This window comes from Sarcophilus harrisii, chromosome 6 (assembly GCF_902635505.1).
Source record: "Sarcophilus harrisii chromosome 6, mSarHar1.11, whole genome shotgun sequence".
NCBI classification, from domain to species: domain Eukaryota; kingdom Metazoa; phylum Chordata; class Mammalia; order Dasyuromorphia; family Dasyuridae; genus Sarcophilus; species Sarcophilus harrisii.
This window is the reverse complement of record NC_045431.1, coordinates 162,282,199-162,297,231: the sequence shown is the minus strand read 5'-3', so window position 1 is coordinate 162,297,231 and position 15,033 is coordinate 162,282,199. Positions and strand designations below refer to the sequence as shown.

At 36.0% G+C, this 15,033-nt stretch overlaps 1 protein-coding gene across 6 annotated transcripts in view; it reads left to right on the top strand.

The window, feature by feature from the left end:
- The window catches only part of SLC4A4 (solute carrier family 4 member 4), a 382,231-nt gene that overhangs the window by 349,802 nt on the left and 17,396 nt on the right, over positions 1-15,033 (top strand). For all 6 annotated transcript variants that reach the window (XM_031944125.1, XM_031944124.1, XM_031944128.1 and 3 more), the window contains 3 exons: positions 2,682-2,860; positions 3,967-4,039; positions 12,854-12,922. In XM_031944125.1, coding sequence (XP_031799985.1) covers positions 2,682-2,860; positions 3,967-4,039; positions 12,854-12,922 — 321 coding nt within the window. The remainder of the gene's footprint in view (positions 1-2,681; positions 2,861-3,966; positions 4,040-12,853; positions 12,923-15,033) is intronic.

Sequence of the window (15,033 nt, the reverse complement as noted above, 5' to 3'; positions counted from 1 at the left end):
ATATTCATCAGTCAGGCAGAAATTATATGTTTTTTGGCCCAAAGCAAGAGGGAAGGAGCCCCCCAGTGGGACAGATCCTTGCAGCCAAAGTAACTAGACCCTGAGGGACTCTTGGATATTCCTTACTCCACCAAAACCAATGAGTCTCTTGGAACAGAAGACCTTTTTTTTTTTTTTTTTTTAAACTACACTATCTTTCTATAGCTGACTCTCTGTCTAGCCCATTTATCTCCTCTCCAGCCTGTGGTTCTCGGATAAATGTGAACTAAGTTCACCTCTACCTTTCTGCTAGGAGCCCAAAGTTCTTTTGCCAGATTTGTCCTTCCCCCACTTCAGAGTAGCTCTCCTTCTCCATAAGAACATACTGTGGGCATGTGGTCAGCCAGCATCCCGTGCGTGAACAATGGGCGAAGTCCTGGTGTCCCAGCAGAAGGAGAGCTGTGTTCCACTTGGCTGTAACCAAATCTCCAGGATCAACGCTACTTGGCTTCCAGTGTAAACCATCATCTCCCTGTCTTGGAGCCAGCCCTCCCACTCCCTTTCTCGGGCCCTGATATTTTGCTGTTGCCTTTATCCCTTCCATGCTGTGTGCATCGGCTGTTCTCTTTTCATAGGCTTCATAGGGGGATTCAGTATCTGATTTCTTCATAAATAAAGTAAAGAGATGGAACCAGCAAAATAACACTTCGTAAGAGTTTAAAATATTTATTTAAGGAGTAAAAAAAACTAGACGTTGTATTAGATTGTCTGCTTTTCCAGTCTGAAAGTGTTATTTTGACCATGGAAAGATGTTGTTGAAGGTAGTTATATTTCTGATTCAGGGGTGATGAATTATTTTTATGACTTGTCCCAGTCCAGTGGAAATTATTTTCCAATGTGAGAAGCAATTTTGCTTATTCAGCAGTAACTTAACACTCTCAGGTAGAGGATCCTCTGATTTAGTTCTGCAAGCATTTTTATTAACTACCTGCCAGGTGATAGCTATGGTACTTGGGCCATAGAGACAAAATGAAGTAGACGTTGGCTTTAAAGACATCAGTCTTTATTGAGGGGAACAAGATGGACACATTTAAATAGATAATTTATAGAGATGTTGATATAGAGATATAAAAGTAAGTCTGGGATAGGCAAGGAAGATATAACTCTTATGAGGGGCAGTTTTTTAATATAATGGAAAGTCCAAGGAGCACAATAGAATAGTAGAGAGAAATGAGAAAAGGAGATTATTATTATATTATATATAATATTAATAATTAGCATCTGTAAAGAGCTTTAAGTTTTAAAAATCCCTTTAGAGGTATTATCTCATTTGATATCTTTGTTATTCTCATTTTACAGGTAAGGATAATGAGACAAAAAAGAGAGTTAAGTGATAGTCAGGTGTAGCTGACCCCAAGTTTAGCTCTCCCTAGCCCTTGATGGGAATTATTTTTCTGATTTAACAATTCAGTTCAGTTCAACATCATTGAGTATTGTATTTTTATATATCAATCAATAAATAATTATTAGGACCTTCTATGTGCCAGATACTGTGCTAAACCCTGGAGATACAAAGAGAGGCAAAATATAGTCCCTGCCTTTAAGGAGCTTACAATCTAATGGGGAAGCTATTCAAAGGAATGTGCTATTAAAGGACTTGAACCTATATAGACACATGAGCAGAAATACACTTAATGCAACTTTTGGGGACTGGAGAAGAGAGATGAATAAATAAGTCCTAAAAATACTCATTGCTTTTGTGTGATGTGCAGGATCTTGATCTGAGTAGTGCAGAATTTGCTTCCAGGCTCACATGCTCATAGCATTTACAGCTGAAAGGGATCTTAGAGGTCTTCATTTAGTCTAAACTTCTCATTGTACCAAGGAGTAAACTGAGACCTAGAAAGGTCATGCACACAAAAAGCGGCAGAACCAAGGCTTAAACCTACTTTTTCTGGCTCCATTTTGAATTTTCCTTCTCCTCTCTTTCTTCCTTTTTCCTTCTCTTTCCTTCTCTCTTCTCTTCCTTCCTCCTCTCTTTTCTTCTTCTCTTCCTTCTCCTACCACCAATCAAGTTCTGTCTTCTACAAGAATTTCTTCACAAGTTTTTAAGACACTTAGCTAGGTATCAGGAATTCAAAAGCAAAGCTAAAATAACTATTACTTTCCTTGTTTCTCCAGGTAAATATGCAATAAGTCAAGGCAAATAGAGACAAGAAAAAGCACTAACTGTTGAGGAGATTGGGGAAAGCTTCAAGAAGGGGGTAGAACTTGACTGTGACCTTACCTTAGAAGGAAGATAATTCTAAGAAGCAGAGATGGGAGTGGGACAGGTTATTCTCAGCTTGAGGGAGAACATGGGGGAGGATGAAGACAGGGATTGCAATAGAGAGTATGTAGGGAACAGAAGCATGATTCAATATCAGTCTTTTGAACTCACAATTGACTATTGCATCAATCAGAATCCTGATGTCTTTCCTACCAGCTTTCTTTACATTATTGTGATCACCGTGTAAATTGTTTGCCTCAGTGGGTTTTATATCAGTGCCTGTAACCTAACCCAGTTTCTCTTAATTCTTCATAATCATATATTCTATCCCTTTCCCTCCCACCCCATTCCTGTTTATCCCTTCTTCTTCAGGTAGCCATATATCCCCGATAGGAATTGGTTCTCATCATAGCTTTGTTTCTCCTCTCTACAGAAGGGAGCCGGCTACCACCTGGATCTCTTCTGGGTGGCCATTCTCATGATTGTATGTTCCTTCATGGCTCTTCCATGGTATGTGGCTGCTACTGTCATCTCCATCGCTCACATTGACAGTTTGAAGATGGAGACGGAGACGTCTGCACCTGGAGAACAACCCAAGTTTCTAGGAGTCAGGTGTGAATTCCTAATACTCATGTAGATCTCAGGGCTCAATAACAGATATTCTATGCATACAATTATTCATTTTGGACAAATAAGATGGAAGCCAGGTGAAGGACTAATTTATATTAGATCATTCTTACAAAGTATATTGTAGGAAGATTTAGTTTTTGGACACAGTATAATTGTTGATGGTTTTTTTGTGAGATCACCCAAGTTTAGGATATCTTTTTCTGATTTTTTTTTTAATGAAAAAAGATGAAGAATCTGATTTTTTTCTAGAAGATATTTCAGGAGTATTATATTTATCTGGAATAAAATAGAATTAGAAAGACCATCTTTTAGCTTTATTGATATCTCAGCGAAACTTTTTGTTTTCCCATGAATCATAATCTTGATAAGCAGCTTTACAATGAAATTTTCTGCCTTAAAATCCACCGTTGAGTAGTTCTGATGTGGAACAGTTGAATTAAAGAGACTCTAAAGGTATGGAAGCAGCACTGTGTCATGCCTGCCATATACTTTCTAGAGGTCCTTTCTTGCTTGTGCATGGAGTCCTGAAAATGGAGCCAATTTTTGTTAAATTGGGAGTGATGGACCTGTTTTTGGGAAGGTGGTTCTGGAGGTGAATAATATTTTTTTAAAGTATCACTAATTTGGAAAGGAACCTGATTGGATTTATTACCCTCTTATTTGTCAGACAGCATATAAGATAATATGATTGCTATTTCTTGGAAAAGAAAAAAATTCATTCCATAGATGGTTAAAGTGCCTTAAAAATTACAAATATGAGGAAGCTAGTAACTGACAAGCAAAGAGTTTTCTTTCCTGTCTCTTATATGTAAATCTGTCAGTTATGAACAAAGACTTTAGCAGGAAGATTTTTCACTCATATCAACCATTCAAATCCATGAGCCAATCAGTCAGTATTTTTGTGCGAAGGGAGAGGTTGTGGATATGGGTGTGGGTGTATTGAGTTTGTACATTGCCCCATAAGTATTAATAACATTAAATTTGACCTACATTCCACATTGACTTGGATAGTTCATGTAATTTGGGGGAACTAAAGAGCTAGGATAACATGTGTGAAAACAGGAGGTAACTTTTTGGTTTAATTTCAGGGAACAAAGAGTCACCGGAACTCTTGTGTTTATTCTGACTGGTTTATCAGTCTTTATGGCTCCCATCTTAAAGGTAAATATTCCAGATATCTCCTCTTCTTTCTTCTTCTTAGAAAACTGATAAAGAGATACTTGAACAGTGTAAGAATAGTGATAAAAGTTATCTGAAAAAAAGAATTCTTTTCGGAGAATCCTTTTCAGATATTTGGAAGATCGTGATGAATGCATATTCTTTGAGGCATGTGGCTAGCTGGGAGGGAGGTTTCAATCCCTCATTTTGGTTGATCTTCCTTAACTCCATTCATTTCCCCCACCCATTATGATGTTCTCATTATTCTCCTTCACTCCTTCCCCCTGTCTTCTCTTATTACTGTCTATTATCCCAAACCCCTTACCGGTCCCCCCTATCCATTCCTATATTGCCAGGAAGCTGGGGTGAGTCAAGGTCAATATGGACCACCTCTTTTTATTCTATTTGCTGTTCTTGCTGACAGTGCTTCTATTGTCTTTGGCTCCAAAGATAGTTGCACAAAGAAAGATTAGAGAAAATGACTGGCCTATAATTAGAAAGCTTAAGAAATAAACTTCTAGCAAAGAAAAATTACAGGGTAGATTGAGAAATTTAGTGTAAGTCACTGTGAAAGTTTGCAGGATGGCATGAATAAATACCTGCATAGATAATATAGAAACTATGGGGAAAGTCTCTAAGGAAGAGTGTGGGTCTATCTGATGATATAATCATCTTCCTTTTCCCTTTCAAGTTTATCAAGTTTTAAATTAAGGAAAAATTGGATGTAACTGGGGGAATTGATTACCACCTTCAGCCTAATCCCCTAACCCCCTTCTTACCTCTTATCTAGAGCCAGCTTGTCTTTCCTTGTTTTTTCATGTTATCAAAGCCATTAATTGAAAAGTGCAAAATTCAATCAGCTTGTTGCTTCTTCTCCAAAAGCCAAATTACTGGTTTTTAATTCATATTTTTGAATTGAGAGAATCATGGCTTTGCCTGTAGCAACTAGGAATCTGATTAGAAGTGATATATTTTGGTCACATAACTCCCTCCTTTTATGAATAAATAAATTGAGGCCTAGAAAATTTAAGGGTCTTGCCTGGGTCACATAGTTAATGGAACTCAGAGCAGAGCCACATTCGTTTCCCTAATACTCTAGAATACCACCAAAAAAAGACTTTAATGGAGAGAGATCTGCTAACAGGTGAATGTAGAAGTGATCAATTTCCTGCTGGATCTATTATTGGATCTATTGGATCTATTCTAAACATTTATCTATTATTTTCTGTGATTGAATATACTTTTTCATAAACTAATGCTATGAAGCCCAAGGTTCCAATAGTCAGGATACCCCCAAGCAATATTCTTTGTTTCATTGTTGTTTCCAGTGCTTTGCTTCCCATCCCAGAGAATCTGTTAGATGACTAATCACAGATGATTCCAAAGGGACACAAAGAACAGATATTGTGTGAATTGCTATTTTTAGGAAGAGGTGACACATTGCATTTTTACCAATGCTGCCTTTAAATCCCTACTTCAGGAAACTTATTTTCTCATCTTGCCACCGGTATGGCCCCTTGACCTCTGGAGATTGAAAGACATTCTCTTTGTCTTTCTGGCTGTTCTCTTCTCCCTCCCCTTCCCTCTTTCCCTTCCCTTCTCCCCTTCTTTCCATATCCTTTCACTTTCTCCCCTCCCCTTCCTTTTCCCCTTCTCTTTTTCCCTTCCCATTTCCCCCTCCCCTTTCTCTCATTCCTCTCTTTTTCACTCTCTTCTTCTCACTTTACCCTCTCTTTTCTCCTTTCCCCCTTCCCTTTCCCCTTTCCTTCTCCCTCTTTGTCTCTGTCTCTCTTTCAAATCCATGAGGTTTTTTAGCCTGATTTTCAAAACATTGTGGTTCCATGAGGAATCCATGAGGGATAAGGGAGAGAAGAGATATTTATGTGGTAGGAGATGGGAGTTAGGTAGGAAGGAGAAAGAGATGGAGAAAGAGACACAAAGAGAGGGAAAAAAGAATGTCAATCAGCAAAGGCTCAGCACTTTTTATATGCCCTCAACATTCTCTTAGATCAGATAATATGCAACATATCTTTTCCTTTTTTTTGTCTTTCAAAGTTAATTTTTATTTATAATATTGTTGCTACAAATTGTTCTAAAACTCACTTTACATCATTTCTTTTTTTATTATTATTATAGCTTTTTATTTACAAGATATATGGGTAATTTTTCAGCATTGACAGTTGCAAATCCTTTTGTTCCAACTTTTTCCCTCCTTTCCCCCACTCCTTCCCCCAGATGGCAGGTTGACCAATACATATTAAATATGTTAAAGTATAAGTTAAATACAACATATGTATCCACAACATATCTTTTCTATACAATGTCAAGTAGATTTGAAATAATGTGTGGTGTCCCTCCCAGCTCACTAGGAAAGACAAAATTTTAAATTAGGGATTCTTAACTTTTTGTGTATCATGGACCTCCTTAGAAATTTGGGGAAGACTATGGACTTCTTGAAAATAGTGTTTTTAAAAGTATAAAATACGTAAAATTCTAAAAGAAATCAATTTTTAAAAAAGCATATATATGTTTATGCATATATATGGATGTGTATGTGAGCACATACAACCCACAGATTAAGAATCTCTATCTTAAATGTTGGCAAACCCATATTTCATTCAACAGACAAGGTGGAAAGTTCCATTTCTTTTCAAATGTGGTGACCCTAGAGGATCCTATTAATGTTTTCCTATGCATTAAATAGCCTGAGTAACTGTTTTACCATATCCCTTATACATATGAAAAGAAACGTGTGTTCATGACTTTCTTGATTGAAACTTGACTTTTTCAGAACAAGAATGTGTGGAATTATGGGAGGTTCACAAAGTCTTTGCTGTTAAGCAGTTTTCTCCTTGATTTGAATCATGGTCAAGGACATAGTCAGAGAAGCACTAGATTTCAATTGCTGGGAGAGCAAGAAGGGGGCCAAGAATGACTGAATTTCTAAGCTTAAGAATTAATTGTGTGTGTGTGTGTGTGTGTATACTATATGCAGAGTGTTCCTATAGTGATTTTGGGAGAGGGATACTAGTAGTTGGGTGGGGGGACTAGAGAATGCTTTATGCAGGAAAGGAGATAGTGTTGGGTCTAGGTTTTTGAAGGAAAGTAGCAGTGGCAGAGAAGTGGTGGAAAGGAGGGAAGCCTGAATTTAAGGGAAGGAATGTGCAAAGTCACAGCAAGATGGCAAGAAGACCAGTTTGGCTGAACCACAGTGTGTAGAGGAGAGTAATTAATTAGTTTAGAAAATATAGGGGCTGGAGCAGAAGTGTACAAAATGTAGTCTGTAACATAGCCAAGTATGGCCAAAACACGAAAGAAATAAGAATATAATAGACCATAAATGATAATATTTGGTTTTCTAAATTAATATGCATTGGTTGGGATTGTTAAATATTCTACAGACGCCCATTTCTTTTTGATGTTGACATCACTAATGCAGAACTGACTGGGGCTAGGATTAAATTTTGTTCCCAGTCTCTCTATATTGCTCTTAACCAGATCTTTGCTTCACAGACTATTTAACCCAAATCCAAAAATTCTACTCTTATCCTGAGAAAAATAATATATATTTACAGCTTTTATAATACCCACTTTGGAAGTTTCCATTGCAAGATGTAAGGAGCAGGCAGAATTTAAACTATAGAGAAACAATTAAATCAACTTCTGGGCTGCTTTTGGCATTTTTCCATGTATTTTCAAAAGAGATCCTGGATTCTTTTTTAACTATATCATAGCTAAAGCCCCAAATTGAGATGCTGGAGATATATTATTCCTGAGTTATTCCCTGGAATATTGATAAAACATAATTTCTCTATCTGTGCTATCGCTGAAACTAGATTATAACAGGGTCTTGGGACTTGCCCCTGCAGGCATTCATTGTACTAGCATGCTTCTGTTTCCTCTCATAGGATAGATTGAAGGCTGTGCTATGAGATATGATTTCAAGCTTATAGCAAAGGCTCCCAAAGCCTTGTGGTACTTTTCCTTTGTTTTAGAGCTTTTTCTTTAAGCTTTCAGAAGTCCAGTTTTTCTCTAAAGTCTTTCAGTATAGGCTCTCTCTAACTTTGTGTTCAATTCCAGTATATATGCAATAACACACATTCTCCCTCCCTCCCTCCCTTTCCCCTCTCCATATATATATGTATATATATATACATATATATATGTTTCTCTAGAGAGATATCTTTTTCTCACACACATATCCATCTATCTCCCTGCATGTCTAGCTACCCAGCATTTATCTACTATTTATATCTATCAATCATTCATTTATACACATAAGCACCCACATATTTTGTATAAATATATACACATATGTTTCTATATTATATATATTTATCTATTGTGTATATTAAGTATATAATTGCATATACAATAGATGCTTTTAAATGAGATTTTCTTATAACCATTTGCATGGTAGAAAATATCACATAAGGAACATTCATTGGTTATTTTTAAAATGTAAGTTTTTTTCTTGTTATCACTACTACTTTTTGCTTATGGGGGTTTATTTTAACTGAGGGATTAGAATTGTGATTTCATTGGTCTAGGTGGCTCCCAGATAATGAAACACTTTGTACTGTTGCATATTGGAACCTTTTTTGCAACTCAGAGTCTTAGAGTCACCCTCAATCTTTTTGTGTGAATTTTGAATACTTTTGATAGTCTGAGAGATGGATCCATTTTCAGAACAATACTTGCAAATGTCTAAAGTAAAATACATAGAATTTCAAAGGAAGCTAATTATATTGAAATTATACTTGTCAATCTACATGTGTATGTTTGTATGCATTTCTTTGTTAATTCATCCATCCATCCATCATCTCTCTGTCTGTCTGTTTATCTACCTACCTACCTACCTACCTGCCTACCTACCTACCTATCTACCATCTTATTTGGGGGGAGAAAGTGAGGCTGGTGACTTTGTACAACCCTCCCTCACTTAAATCCAATTCACTAGCATGTCAAAGCATTACTTCCCTGATATTATAGTCCTCTTCCAGAAAAAAGGACAAACAACAACCTCAATCTCTGTGAGTAGTATGCCCCACTGGGAACCCACTTAGAACTGGCCAATTGAGCAACACAGCTTTTTCTTTTTTCCTTTCTCTTCTTCCTTCTCTTCTCTTCCTCTTCTCTTTCTCTTCTCTGTTTCTTCTTCCTCTTCCCTTCCATTCCCTCTGTCCACCTAGCATCTCATATCCTTACTTGTGAGTGCTCTCATCAAAGGAATATAAATTTTGGTTGCTGAAACTCCTAAGATATCTTGGGGGTTTAAAGGCTAGATTTGTTTCTTAAAATTCATTCCTTCCTAAACCAAAGCCCCACTTGGGGCATTGTTTTGGTCCAGATTGGCCAAGAGATAATGTAAATAACCATTGTTTCTATTTTGACTAGAAACCCCAAGAGTTTTTTCATCCCAGACATTATTTTTGATTTGGTAAAAGAAGCCATTCTCTGATTCATTTCTTACCTAGCCTTAATCACTGAATGGGCATTGATTGCCACAGTCAAATTGAGACCTGTTAAAGACCTTAATTTAAAAAGACTAAAGTCTCCCACTGCATTCCTGGATATCTCCAGGCCTCCTGATCTATATCCAGATAGTGCCAAAGAAGAGTGAGACAGGTGACTTTACACAATCCTCCCTCACTTAAATCCAATTCATTTACATGTTATGACATCACCTCCCTTATGTTATTGGTCCTCTGTCTATCTATCACTATCTCTATATATCTATCTACTGACCCACCATTTCTCTCTCTCTTTTTCTCTCTGTTTCTCTGTCTCTTTCTCTCTATTTCTTTTTATCTCTCTGTCTCTGTGTCTTTTTCTGTCTGTCTGTCTGTCTGTCAATCTCAAATTCTAAGAAATCTTGAGGAGAGCTGCCCAAAGCAATGAAAGATTAACTTACTTGCTGGGTCACATATCCAATGTATATATGAAGCAAGATTTGAACCCAGTTCTCTCTGGTTCCCAAAAGCTTTCTATCCATTAATTTAGTTTTTAACTTAATTTATACAGTAAATAAAGCAGTGAAATGTTGTTATAACTTTCTGGGTATTTGTTCTTTTTGTCCTGGGCAAAAAAATTTTATTTTTCTACATCATTAACTCCTTGACTAATTAAGACTTTTGTAGATGCCAACTGATCTTGTAAATTATAACAATTTTCACTTTCTGTTTTAATATTTTAGCCTAATTTATATTTTCATGTTTTAATTTTTTATATTGGTTTATGTTTAAAGCTGTTTATTTTCTATATTTTAGTTTATAGTAGGGCCTTATCTTTATTTAAGAACAAACAAGCAAATAATTCTTTTGCCTTCCCTTGATCATTTTCTTTTATTTTAAAAGTAGATTAGTAAGATAACTGGAAAAAGGGACACATGATCAGCTGCCCCCAATTGACTAAATACCATGAAACCTAATTGAACAGGACAAATCTACACCCCAGGATTGGAAAAAAATCATTAATGTTTCATATCTTTGAGATTAGATCTTTGTAGATCTTTGTTAAAAACTCCCAATTTCCTAAGAAATCTGTATCCTAGATGGGATAGCAATCACCAATCGGAGAAACTATGGGGTTTCTGTTTTTATTTTGTGTCGAATATAAAGGCATCCAGCACTTGTTTTAAAAACCAAATATACAAAAACTTTAACAATAGTAAATCATTCTAATTGCAGAGGCTTAACTTTAGCTTTTCAGAGAGAAAATGTACACCATGGTCCACATCCTGTTAAGTTTCTTCTTAAAACAAGTACATGGATACAACTTTTACCCTAACTCCTAAATTCTGTGGAGGCTAGGAATCAGTGTGTTCTATTTTTGTACTCATAAAACAGAACATGAGACATATAAAGTGATCCCAGAATTTCATTTTTTTTTTTTTTTAAATTGTTCATAGTAGGGTTTAAGGGGGAAAATGTGATGAAGACACTCTTAAAGTTTCTAGTGACTTAGGATGTATTATGTCTGCCCCTTTGCGGTGGTGATTGGATACTACAACACATTTTTTCCCACATCACATTCCCCCCCATTCCCCCCATCTAGGTACTCTATATAATCACTTTTCTGTGCTTAAGGTCAAATTAACTGCAGTATGGTTTTCAGCCAGTTCTTTTTTAGTGAAGCATCCAAGCACTTTTCATATAATTTTAATCATTTTGATTGCTAATTTTTTTAAATTAAAGGCAATCACAATAATGGTATTTATAAGTGCTTACTTCTATCAAAATGCCTCAGATTCTCTGATACAGGATTGTCTTTAGATAATCCCAGGAGAGAAAGCTAGGAAATGGGATTTCATCCATTATATTGAAGAAGAACAATACTGCTTTAAGAACACACCAATGGAAAATATGGAAATTTATTTTAATTGAGACTTTTTTTTCTTTTCATCTCTTTTTTTAAAGCTACATTCGTATTAGATTAGTAACACTTGGTGTGAACTGAGTCTTGATTTATCATTATATGTTTCCTGTTTGTGAGAGTAAATTATACGATTGGGTCAGTTTAGAGCCCAAAGGTAAAGATTACACACACACACACACACACACACACACACACACACACACGTATATAAGCATATGTATATGTGTATATATAGAAAATGCATTAAATATCTTTGGGAATACATACACACATACATATTTATGTTTATAGACTCATATATACATGTAATATGCATACATATATTGATATATTTCTTTACCACAAGACTTATGTGTGTTTGTGTATATAAACACATACATGTACACATACATATACATGTTCTGTCCCATTTCTGTGCAGAAATAGATTTCCTCTGAATTTCAGCTGTCTTAATTATGGAATACTTCACACAGTGTATTCTATAGTGAGTGATCCAAAATAAGCAAAGAAGTAACTAAGCTTATTTGTATTGAACATTCAAAGTGCTGGACCTGGAGTCAGGAAGCCCTAAGTCCAAATCTGCCCTAAAGGCTTAAAGTAAAGCTGTGTGACCTGGATAGGTCACTTCACCAATATCTACTTCTGTTTTTTTATCTATAAAAAAGGTCATAATAACAGTACTACCTTAAAGTCTTCTTGTGATATCTCAAATCTTATTAATGTATTTATCTCAAGTGAGGTAATATATATTCTCAGTGCTATATAAATATTAGCTATCCTTAACAATTTACGTATTATTCCTTGTTGTACTTTGTGGCTTGGACAAGAGTGCTAATGAGAGAATTACTATTATTTTGACATTCTCTATTATACTTCTTTATCATCTTTATATCAGGAGTTTTACCCTTCTGGGTTAAAAAACAAATAAATAAAAAATTCCCTCTTTAAAAGCAAAGCTAAATTTGGAGGGGGGAACATAGCACAAATTTTTGCTGAAGTGACTCTTTTGCTTCTTTGATACTGTTTTAGAGTTTCATTTATTGAATAAATGTGTTGAATAATTGTGTATGATAATTGTAGAAATAAATAATTATCTTTCTATAGTTGTTTTATGCTGGAATTACATTTCAAATTTAATGCATCATTTTTGAGAAACATAATTGTGGATTGAATAGAGAACTGAACTTGGAGTTAGGAAGCTCTGTGTCCAAATTCAACCTCTACCCCAAGCTGAGTGACCCTAAATTGAGAGACCCATTCATTCTTTTACAGTAGGTAATTCCAAGTGTAGAGAAGCTGCTGATTCTCACAGAGAAGTTTTCTACACTGATGAAATCATTTGTCAAGTCTAAAAAAACCCATAAAATGGTTTTTGTTTTTGTTTTTTTACAAAGTTGTTCTACATGACTGAGCCTTGTTTTCCCAACTCTTTCTCCCTAGTTTATTCCGATGCCTGTTCTCTATGGTGTGTTCCTGTACATGGGGGTCGCATCGCTTAATGGGGTGCAGGTAAGTTTGCCATAGCAACGTGGTGCTCTTCTGATAATGAGTATTCCAGTAAAGAACCTTTGAAGGAAATGGTAATCATTAACAGCCAGGTTTTCCTCATCTCGCCTCTTTTTTCATTTTCAAGTTTAGCCCTTGTTTACAGAGCCTATCATACCCACACATTCTTAGAGATGAAGTTCATAAAGGTCAGTAGACTAGTCAGGCAAACCAAGTTGTAATTCTTATATCACCCCAAAGAAACACATCCCCTTCATTATGTTCTCCAATAGGGATTCTTGAACCACTGACATCCAAGTGCTGATGGACAGCCCTTACATAGGAATAGGGAGTGTTTGTGGCTACCAATTGGCTCCTTCTGTGGCCTCTGATCAATGATCAAAACTTCTGCACAAATTAAAAAAGTGAGCTAATATTTTTATGTGTTTTTTTTTTAATCTAAGACATCAGCTAAGAGAATACCAGCCCGTAATCTGGCAAAGCTGACTCTCCATCCTCTTCCTCCTTTCCACTCAACATCTTAAAAAAAATCACTGGGGAGAAATTATATAAGGGACATTTTTTCTTACTGAAGGGATAATTTAATTGGTAGCAGGAAATTGGAAGTGTTTCTATTGCTTTCTGGCACCTTGTTAATTGTAGCCTTATTTAGCACTTAGTAGTGTTTTAATGACAAAAGACTGCATGTTACCCGAACACCACAGGAATTTATTTGGGCCCTTTAAAATGGTTCTTGCTTTCTTCAGTCATTGGATTTATATGAGTTTGGTTTGGGAGTCAGATTGAGCTGGGCAAAGGGCCAGGTCACCAATAAGAGAGAAACCCATTGTAGTATTTTTTCTTTTTTTGTATTCTGTTCCGGAATGGAGTTGTTCACATGCTCTGCATAGGTGGTCAGAATGCCAAAGGATCTGCTGGCCTTTTCCTTTATTGTGGGGAGCCTTTGTATTAGGAGCAGCTTGTTCCTTGAGTTACAATGACAAGCTGGCCTTCTACAAACCCAAATGTGTTTTTGGTCTCTATGGCATCCAGAAAAGTTTGGAAAGTTATGAATGACCAGGATCTTTGAATTTAGGATTTGATTCAATAAAATGCATTTTATTTTTGTGAAGGGACTAATACAGTACAAATTAATCGTTTGTTTCTGCTATTGGACCTCAAGGTATATATGAATGCTTTCTCTTCTTCTAAAGCAAAGATCAAGTTGTGTTTGTTTTAATTTTTTATCTGAGTGTCAATACATGACATTTTTAAAGAACTAGCCTTCTTCTCCTGACTGATTCCATGAGTCAACAAAGAAGGGCTGAGACAGATGAAATGCTTTGTTAAGATTACATTTTCTCAGAAATTTGTTTATTCCCCTGCTGACAAACTGAAAAAGACAGTTTCCTCATCTATAAAATTGATATAAAGATATCTATGTAATTCACAGTGTTGCCAAAAAGTCCAAATGAGAGAATATGTTGCAAAAATTAAAGTGCTATATAAATGCCCCTTGATATACAAATAGACTTTCTGATTTGACTCAATGTCCTCTGAAGACCAACACTTGATTTGTCTGCATTCTTTTGAATTCCTCCTGGATACTCTAAAGGAAAATGTCATGTATTTCTCCCAGATTCTACAAGGGAAAATGCCAAAGTACTACAGCCCGAGCTAATAGAAATACCATGTATATATGTATATATTGATTTTCTGGTGGGTTGAGAGGATGTTTTGATCCATTTTAGTAGTGGCCTAAATTACAAAGGTTAAACATGTGCAGTCATGTAAAACATTTCCATATTAGTTGTTTTGTCTCAGAAGACTTGATCAAAAAGTTAATTAACAAGAAAACTTGATAAAAAAGAGAGAAGGAAAGAATATGGAAAGAAGGAAGGAAGAAAGGAAGGAGGAAGGGAGGGAGGGAAAGAGAAAAAGAGAGGGAAGGAGGAAGTGAAGAAGGAAGGAAGGGAGGGAGGGAGGAATGGAAAGAGGAAGGGAGGGAAAGAAGAAAAGGAGGGAGGGGAGAAGGGAGGGAAGAAGAAAAGAAAAAGTGAAAAATTGTATGTTTCAGTCTATATTAAGAAATGAAAGACTGACCAGTCATACAAAAGTTTGGAAATGAGAGATGT